The sequence below is a fragment of the Solanum tuberosum genome, unplaced genomic scaffold (assembly GCF_000226075.1).
Source record: "Solanum tuberosum cultivar DM 1-3 516 R44 unplaced genomic scaffold, SolTub_3.0 scf00101, whole genome shotgun sequence".
Classification (NCBI taxonomy): Eukaryota; Viridiplantae; Streptophyta; class Magnoliopsida; order Solanales; family Solanaceae; genus Solanum; species Solanum tuberosum.
The window spans coordinates 348,450-357,899 of NW_006239029.1; the positions used below are offsets into that span (position 1 = coordinate 348,450).

The 9,450-nt window shown below is 32.2% G+C and overlaps 1 protein-coding gene across 3 annotated transcripts; it reads left to right on the forward strand.

Moving 5' to 3' along the window:
* Positions 1 to 2,246: 2,246 nt before the first annotated feature.
* LOC102596897 (UDP-glucuronic acid decarboxylase 6) lies at positions 2,247 to 7,018 on the forward strand. 3 transcript variants are annotated; one of them, XM_015309441.1, is made up of 13 exons: positions 2,247 to 2,335; positions 2,833 to 2,953; positions 3,820 to 3,906; positions 4,157 to 4,244; positions 4,647 to 4,738; positions 4,878 to 4,942; positions 5,019 to 5,107; positions 5,481 to 5,558; positions 5,647 to 5,740; positions 6,007 to 6,073; positions 6,162 to 6,225; positions 6,446 to 6,486; positions 6,615 to 7,018. In XM_015309441.1, exons 2-13 carry the CDS (start codon positions 2,864 to 2,866, stop codon positions 6,798 to 6,800), a joined length of 1,041 nt encoding a protein of 346 aa, XP_015164927.1. In that variant the 5' UTR covers positions 2,247 to 2,335; positions 2,833 to 2,863; the 3' UTR covers positions 6,801 to 7,018. The 3 variants fall into 3 exon arrangements, with proteins under 3 accessions (XP_015164927.1, XP_006349011.1, XP_006349010.1); XM_006348949.2 differs by lacking the exon at positions 2,247 to 2,335 and adding an exon at positions 2,343 to 2,424; XM_006348948.2 differs by lacking the exon at positions 2,247 to 2,335 and adding an exon at positions 2,523 to 2,600.
* The last annotated feature ends 2,432 nt before the right edge of the window (positions 7,019 to 9,450 follow it).

The following is a 9,450-nucleotide window of genomic DNA, read 5'->3' on the forward strand; positions in this document are numbered from 1 at the left end:
AAAATAAAATATCTAGGGTAATAGAAAATTAGAAAACTAATAATCAGGATTACTTGTCCTACACCAATGACGTTTACTAAAGAGTTCATAATGTAATAGAATAAAATTTCCTTATATGAACATATTACACGTTTATTTCAAATATTCCTAATTTTGAATAATTTACAATAAAGATGGAAACGGTCAATTACTTAAAACAATCAATTAAAATTCTAGGTATTTAATTTAACTAAAGATATTTCAATTTTAATTTTAAAAACTTTTTTCACTCGACTGTCATCTCATTACCACAATAATAAAAAAATTTAAAAATTGTTTTATGCAATGATCCAAAAAAAAAAGGAGTTGGTTTGTCCATGAATCTTTTTTTTTTTCTAACAAAAAAAGTTGAAATGGCGTTTGATTATACGAATTGATTTCTTGAAGAAATTCTTAAAGGATATTTTAATGTTTGAAAAAGCAATTGGACCAATCTAAATTATTGTCTCCCCTCATAAAACTTCTATTTTTCTTATAAACTAAATATATATCCAAACACAATTTCATTTTTTAATATATATTTTTCAAAAAATTAAATATTATTTTTCAAAAATATTACATTTTCTACGTTTCAATTTATGTGGCACCTTTTAAATTTCAAGATTCAAATAATAAAAAATTATCTCAATTTTTTCATATATCTTTTACATATTGTCAATTATTGTAAATATATAAATTTTATTTTTAAAAACTCAAAGATTCTAAATTCAAATTTACGGTCAAACAAAAATAAATTGAGATAGAGTGAGTATAATTTATGTCCAAAAATCAATCGTAAAAGTCCTAGTTACCTCTGAGCCAGTCAACAAAAACAAATTTATGGTCAAATTGAAGTTTTGACTTTGTTCAAATTATGTCACGTAAACTGAAACTAGTACTTCCTTTATTTCATATTAAGTGAATTTGAGGCTTTTTTACTGTTCAAAATAATTTTATTGTTGAACGTTCAATATGGATGTTTGAAATATTTAATTTCTATATTTGCCTTCCTATATTGAAGTTTTATGTTTTTTAGAAGAGAAATTGCATTACTTACAAAGTTATATTCCACCATTTTTTATTTATATGTCGTTCTTACTAAAAATAGATGTTTCTTAATACTTGTCATTTCACAAATCAATGCATAAATGACACTATTCTTCCTATTTTACCCTTGAGAGTTATTAGCCTTGAAAGTATGAATTTGACCGGCATAAGAAAGCTAAGTTATTTATTCATGTTTATTAGTCAATTTTTTTTTAATAATGTTCATTTATTGAAAACTTGATTTCAAAAGAAACTAAATAAGGGTATAATGGTAAACTCACATAGTTTCTTAAGAGACGTGAAACCTAAAATAATACTCCCTCCATCCAACAATATTTGTCCACTATACTATTTTGGATGTCCAACAATACTTGTCCACTTTATGAAATCAATGGATAATTTTACACTTACCCTTGTCATTAATTATAGTCATTTATCGATTACATTTTTCAAAACATTGTATTCATTCTAGTAAAACTACTCTTCTATTTATAGTTTTTAAGAACTTTGCAAAGTAACGGACAATTAATTTTGGACAGAGGAAGTAACAGCTAACAACTATTCCATCCGTTCCTTTTTATATGTCATCCTTTTTTATAATAAGTTGGACCACAATACTTGTCATTTCATAAAATCAATACATAAATTACTATATTCTTCCTATTATACCCTTGATAGAGTAGTTAATTAGTCTTGAAAATATATACTTTGACCAACTTAGAAAAACTAATAAGTAATTAATATTCATTGGAGTAGTTCATACATTGATTAATTACTCTCTCCATTCACTATTCTATAAAATCTGATTTTGAAAATAAATTCAAAAATTTAAATAGTCATACAAATACATTTTAATTTTTGAAATCTAGCATATTCTATTGAAAAGTTGACTTAAGAAAACATTAAATATGGATAGAAGGGTAAAGTTACTTAACTTTTTAAGGTAAGTGCAATCTAAACATATAAAAAAAAACTAATAGTATATTTTATGTCCAAAAATCAAGGTTAAAAGTCGAAGTTACCCCTGAGCCAGAGTCCTCCTCGAACTACACGAAGTCAATAAAAAGAAACAAAAAATAAAGACCAAACTCATGCACGATTATCTAGTCTTCTTTCTCCTAATCTTCTTATTCCACTTAAATTAAATATTAAAAAATAAAAATAAAGGAGAATCTCAGATAAAAGCATATTCTTAGAAGTATTATTTTCCACTGTCATCGCACATAATTAATAGCCTTAATTCTTGGAGATTAGCAAAATCCCATCCAAGGTAATAATAATATAATAAATATAAGTAACAAATTCTTTTACTTTTGCTTTGACTTTGTTGAAAATCAAGTGGAAAACAATATTCTAAAGGTTTGGTGCTCTTATTCTTTCACCTTTACGTTTCGTCAATTATAAGCATTCTTATTTCAATTTATTGTTGGCAAGTAAATTTTTTTTTTTTTTTTTGTGTTTATGTGTGTATATATATTTTGCATGCCTATGTCACAGAACTTGCAGAACAAAAAAAAAGTGTTTTTTTGCATAAGGTATGTTTTATGAATTGGCATATAACATGATTTTATTGGATTAAGGTTTATGTGTTTTGTTTAATTTGATTGATTTTTACTGATTTTGATTGAGATTGATGTTAGAATATTTGATTTAGAAGGTTTTGATTGATTTTTGATTTAGAAGAATTGATTAAGAAGGTTTTGATTGAGATCTAATGCTAGTCCAAGTTCAAGTTTATATACCAATTGATCAATAATTTGATTGTAGGATTTTTTGTGAGGGATTTGAATTTTGAGCAATGGCTAAGAATTCTGCAAATGGAGATCACCAAACAACAACTAAGCCACCTCCAACGCCATCCCCGTTGCGCTTCTCAAAGTTCTTTCAGGTTAAACTACTGCAGATGCGGATTCAGAATTTAAACTTGATGAGTTCAACCTTTTAAGTTTTTACCATTGAATTGATATTTGTCGGAATTTTAGTAATTTTTCTCATATATATGTTTACTCTTTGTGTTGAAGATACTGAGTTCAGTTATCATAGGCTTGACCACAACTTTGTTTGTTTAATTGTTTTTGATATGTGATATAGGTAAATTGTAGTGGTTGGCTACTTGGTTAGGGTTCGATTTTCCACATTGTAAACCTCTAAATCCAATCCCCCCCCCCCCTCCCCAAGAAGAAGATATGTGGTATAGAGTACAGGCCATATGGTCTCGTTTATCAATGTTGCTCCAGCATCACCAATCAAACAAACTATTTTTAGTCTTAAAATCAGATGTTGATATTTATGTGGAGATTTGATTAGCTATGAATCAATAAAGAACGAGTGTGGATTTGATATCAGCTTATCTGCGAAAACAAAAGAACGAGTGTGGATTTGATATCAGCTTATCTGCGAAAACAAAAGAACGAGTGTGGATTTGATATCAGCTTATCTGCGAAAACGAAAGATCAGTGTACTTGACCTAGAGATAGGAACTTGATATTGCTTTGGTGATTCTGTTTTACGAGTTAAAAATTGTCCATTTGGCCTAATCCTAGTAGTACAGCTTCTTTTCTGATGAAAATACAGTTAACAAGTTGGTACTCACGGCAATAGTGAGTGCCAATAGTCACAATACTGTAGACTTCTGATTGTTCAAACACTGTTATTTCATAGTTAAACCACATATGCTATGTTTGGCCTGCTCTAACTACTACTAAGTTATAATCCTTAATGCCCGTTTGCTAAAACATTTTATTCTTGGTGCAGCCTAACATGAGAATTTTGGTTACTGGAGGAGCTGGATTCATTGGTTCTCACCTAGTCGACAAATTGATGGAGAATGAGAAGAATGAGGTAACTTGTTCGGTCTTGCAATCATCTATCAGTTCATCAGTATCTTCTAGCTTTTTGTGTTGCCTTGCCAAAAAGATTTTATAATCATGTTATTTATTCCTTATCCCAGCATAGACTTATTATGTGTAAGTAAATACTTCTGCTGTTTTCATGAGTCTTCCGAGTGAATGCGTAATAGAGTAAGATAAACCAGTTAATAGAATGATGCCCTTATTAAGAATTGAGAAACTTTTTCTTTATGATTGTGCAGGTTATTGTTGTGGACAACTTTTTCACTGGTTCGAAGGATAATCTGAAAAAATGGATTGGTCATCCCAGATTTGAGCTTAGGCGCCACGGTATACTCTCATTTTTTCTTCATTTACATACTTGTTAGCTAATATATGGACTACTTCCTGTGAGTATTCAACATGTGGTCGAGGGGAATACAGGCTTGACTCTGGTACAATAAGCTAGAAAAATCTTATCTTTATGTAAAGTAACGGTTTTGTTTAATGAAAATTGAAGGCTACCGAGTTCGAATATGGGCTTGATTAGTAGAATTTAGTTTGGTATCGTTTAGCTGCAATCTGGTGAAGGTAGAAGAGCTAACATCATATGCAAGTGTTTGATCATAGTTTTCTACTCTGACCTCCCAACTCTGTAGTAGTTCTAACAGTTGAGTCAACACTCGAATGTTGTTTCATATAATTGTATTATCAGAAGCGTAACTGTTTCTGTTATATGTTTATCATTTGTAGATGTGACAGAGCCCTTGTTGGTTGAAGTTGATAAGATTTATCATCTCGCATGCCCTGCTTCTCCAATTTTCTACAAGTACAATGCTGTTAAGGTATGTATGATCTTAGCTTTTAGTGAATCGTGATTTCTATTCATAACTTATTTGCATAAGCTCTCTGATTTACCTGATTTTCTGTTGTTTCCCCAAATCCCCTAATATGAGAATTTTCGTTAATTTCTTCTTTTGACAGACTATAAAGACTAATGTCATTGGTACGCTGAATATGTTGGGCTTAGCAAAGCGTGTTGGAGCAAGGTTAGAAGATTTTAAATGCTTCTTGACCTCATCTTTTTGGCTTTCAATTTACTCATTTTTCTGTAATTTTATGTAGGATTCTGCTCACGTCAACCTCAGAGGTTTACGGTGATCCTCTTGTGCATCCCCAACCCGAGAGCTATTGGGGTAATGTTAACCCAATTGGTACGTCCTCTCACCTTTTGAATTTCATGAACTCCAATATTTGTTTCGACTAATGTCCAGTACTAGCACCATATTATATGTTGTTTTGTGTGTGTTAATCATTTGTTTACATCTGCACCAACTTGTACGACAATACAGAATTCCATTTGGGGATTCAACTATTAAAGTTTCGCTATTCTCTGTTAGCCTACTTGGATCACTCAATCGTGTTGATCACAAGAAGATTCTTTTACATAAAGTATTTAAGCGATTAGTATTAAAGTAAGAGGAGAAAAGAGTTGAAAACTAGAATGAAACAACAATTTTGATCTGAGTCAACATTTGAGCATCTCGTGAAGCATATGCCTAACAATGTCACTTTTGTCGTATTTAGGAGTTCGGAGCTGTTACGATGAGGGGAAGCGTGTGGCCGAGACATTGATGTTTGACTACCACCGACAGCATGGGATTGGTAATTTTTAGTTCCTTTGATATTGTTCAGGTTGTCCACAACTTCATTGTTCCTGATGCATTGACGATATCTATGCATTTTGCAACAGAAATACGCATTGCTAGAATATTCAACACTTACGGACCTCGTATGAATATTGACGATGGGCGTGTAGTCAGCAACTTTATAGCTCAATCACTTCGGTAAGTTCTTTCTCGATTGCCATCACTCTGAATATACAAATGTAGCTATGTGCTTAATGATACGTTGATCGTGATTTCCAAGGTAGGCCATTGTTTCTTAGTCCATTTGTGATGATTGTTAGTAGCTTTGTCAACTGTAACAATTGACTTTTGCTTTTGTTCTATCATTTTGCATATTCAATCTCCAATTTCTCTCTGTTGATCCATATCCCGCCTATTTATACCAATCTTTTCAACTAATATTCCTGATTTTCTCCGTTTGAAAGGGATGAACCATTAACTGTTCAAGCTCCCGGGACACAGACTCGCAGTTTCTGTTATGTTTCTGATATGGTATGTCAATGAACTACTATCATAGTCATTATTGCTTTATGAGTTTGCTCCTAATGCTTTCTTCCCCCTCGTCTTAAATACTTTGAAGGTTGATGGACTTATCCGTCTCATGGAAGGGGATAACACTGGGCCAATCAACATTGGTAACCCAGGTGAGTGTGATATAATCAGATTTGTATTCGATGAGTGCAAGCACACGCTTATGGGAGGCAATGGTCTGATAATTTTGTAATTCTTTTCGCAAATCAAAAGTCCAGATCAATTGGCACATGTGTGCTGCACTCATTGAATAAATCCCGATATCATGCTCAAGCTAAATTACAGTTTTGAAATACTATGTTGATCTAACTTCCTGGCAATCTTCCTGTACAGGTGAATTTACCATGATTGAGCTTGCGGAACTAGTGAAGGAGGTAATTACATATTCTCAAGAGGCTGCTCTTTGTGTACTTAGATTTTGCCACGACTTGTATTTCCGCTGCTGGAAAATCACTCTGTTTAATCCACATATAAGTTGATATATTCTTTTGTGTGTTTGCAGCTTATCAGTCCGAAAGTGGAGATAAAAATGGTGGAAAATACACCAGATGATCCAAGACAAAGGAAACCAGATATCACAAAAGCGAAAGAATTGTTAGGATGGGAACCAAAAGTCAAGTTGCGCGATGGCCTTCCACTAATGGAAGAAGATTTCAGACTCAGGCTTGGGGTCTCTAAGAAGATATAATACATCATACATACAGTTTATAAACATTGATACATTTTTTGGCAAACTATATTATGTTTTTTAACCAAAATATGTGATATTTCCTGCTATATTCCAACTGTTTCTGTTGTTGACAGTCAAGTGTGCTTACTGCTTTTTATGATCATATGGTCTTTACACCATTAGTTTTGTCTGATGGATTTTTTATGCTATTTGGTGGTTCAATTTCTCTTTTTGGATTTGTCACTTGTGTTCGGTATCTGCTTTGAGTTTGATTGATCGGAATTCGCTTAGAAACCTAATTGAGGATAGAGAAGTACTTATTAACTCACTGCCTTTGACGGTAGTACAAGTTTTTTCATGTATTTATCACAACTTGAAACTAGTAGGTTATAAAAGCAATGGTAAATTGACAATTTCAACCATTTTGCAGAAAGGTTGATGTTAGAAGACTTGAACACCCCAATTTTCAGGTCTACCCATTATTGCTAATCTTCTATAAATGGCCATTCATGTAATACTTTTAACTAGGGTGGGCATTTGGTTTTTAGTTCGGTTTTATTAATTTCGACTCGATTCTTCGGTTTTGAAAAAGTGTACATCAAATCGGTTCAATTTTTTCAACGGTTCAATTTTTTCAACTTCGATTCTATTCGATTTGACTCGATGTTTTTAATATGATTTTTTAGGTGTGAAGGAAAAATAAAAGGAAGACCAAATTAAAGAATAAGACACTTAGAAATTAAAAACCATAACTAATGGTATGTCTCATCTTGGAACACCTATTGTGCTGAAAATTCCATAGTTATCTTTATTAAGAACATTGTGTCTCTAATTACTGCTCGAGGAAAAATAAGGACGAAGATGATTCCTTTACTTGATGTACATCGACAAAAATATGTATTAATATTTGAAGTTAATTATCTGAATTGCAAATCTATTACTTTGATTTGTTGCTGGATGGCTATTCTACTAGTTGACTTTTGGTTTTTGGTTGAGGAATTGTTGGGATGGGAACCAAAAGATTGGTTCTTTTTAAAAAAATATTTTATAAAAGTTTGGTTTTTTGGTGTACCAAAATATCGAGATCCTTATATCGAACATCAAATCGAAGAATCGATTTTTTAATTAAAAAAAACATTGCGATCAAACAAAAAAAATGAATAATCAAATTAGTTTATTTCGGTCTGATTTTTTAGTTTTTCTATATTTAGGCCCACTCTTTTAACTTATAAGAACCTTTAATATTTACTAAACACATACTAAAATAGGAAAAAAGAAGTAATTTTTAAGTTAATAAGATTAAACACACACTAAGTTTTTGTTACAATCAAAAGTCATAGTACCATTTTCGTACAACTAAAATCAACACAATTTTCAGTAGTGAGAGCTGTCAATACGGGCTGGCCAGTCCATCCGGCCTACCTCAATATGGTTCAGCTAGTTCATCCTGGCTTCCCCATACGTGTTCTGAAATTTGACGAGACAGATTAAGTTGACCTACTATTTCGGTGAGCCAAAAAACATCAAGCTCAATCCATCGGTACATTGGTTATACATACAACATTACATGATATTACTGTACAAATATCTTGGATGACATAAAGTTAATGTGAAACTAAAAAGGGAAAAGGCATAAATTCCCCCCTAAACTTGTATCGAAAAGTCAGTTACACACTTAAACTATTACGGCGACCTATTACACACCTAATCTTGTTCAAAGTGATATTAATACCCCCTCAAAACGTGGCATGACAAAGAAAGTGTCTTCACCTTCCTTAAGGTGTGTGAGAAGAAAAAAAAAATATGTTAGAAAGACAACTTTGAACACATGGCACTATTTTATTGGTCATTAAATAATTATGTATTATAATTTTTTATAAATATATTAATTATTTCAATTTTTTTCTTTTTTAATCTTTTTATTGGTGGCCCCAATTTCTTTAAAGCATTTACATTTTTCTTAATTTTGAGTTCTTCTTCTTCTTAAGAAATCACAACATTTGTCACCATTGATTGTTTGATGGAAGCACATCCAACACTCTACCCTTAAAGAGGAACTCTAAAAAGAAATAGAAAGGAGTGGAGGACATGGTGACTTCCAAAGAAAAGTTAATAATTTTCAACTTAAATTCATGATTTTTCCGTTCGAACTCGCCGGAGGATTTACTGGAGAAGATTATCGAAAAATAATCCAAGAAAGAGAATGATTGCCGATTTTCGTGTGCTATAGTCCATGGATATTTTGTGATCCAGAATTCCCGAAACAAAATGATCAAAATTTTTCATGGACGTTAAGACCTTAGCAATGGACCCAGTTCATCTCGAGGGGTAAACGAGCGCATTTTCAAGTTCAAACGAGCCCCAAAGCAGGTAAACCCAGATTTTACCAATTTTCGTGTGCTATAGTCCATGGATTTTTTGTGATCATGAATTCCCAAAATAAAATGGCTGAAAATTTTCATGGACGTCCGTTAAGACCTTAGCAATGGACCCAGTTCATCCCGAGGGGAAAACGGATGAATTTTCAAGTTCAAATGAGCCCCAAAGCAGGTAAACCCAAATTTTGCCAATTTTCATATGCTGTCCATGGATTTTTTGTGATCCGGAATTCCCAAAAAAATGGTCGAAATTTATCATGGACGTCCGTTAAGGCCTTAATAATGGACCA

What these genes read in the sequence shown, in the direction of transcription:
- LOC102596897 (XM_015309441.1), top strand. Translation starts at nt 2,864, where the DNA reads ATGGCTAAGAATTCTGCAAATGGAGATCACCAAACAACAACTAAGCCA. An exon ending in GCTTCTCAAAGTTCTTTCAG is followed by an intron (nt 2,954 to 3,819) that starts GTTAAACTACTG and finishes TTCTTGGTGCAG; the next exon opens with CCTAACATGAGAATTTTGGT. An exon ending in ATTTGAGCTTAGGCGCCACG is followed by an intron (nt 4,245 to 4,646) that starts GTATACTCTCAT and finishes TATCATTTGTAG; the next exon opens with ATGTGACAGAGCCCTTGTTG.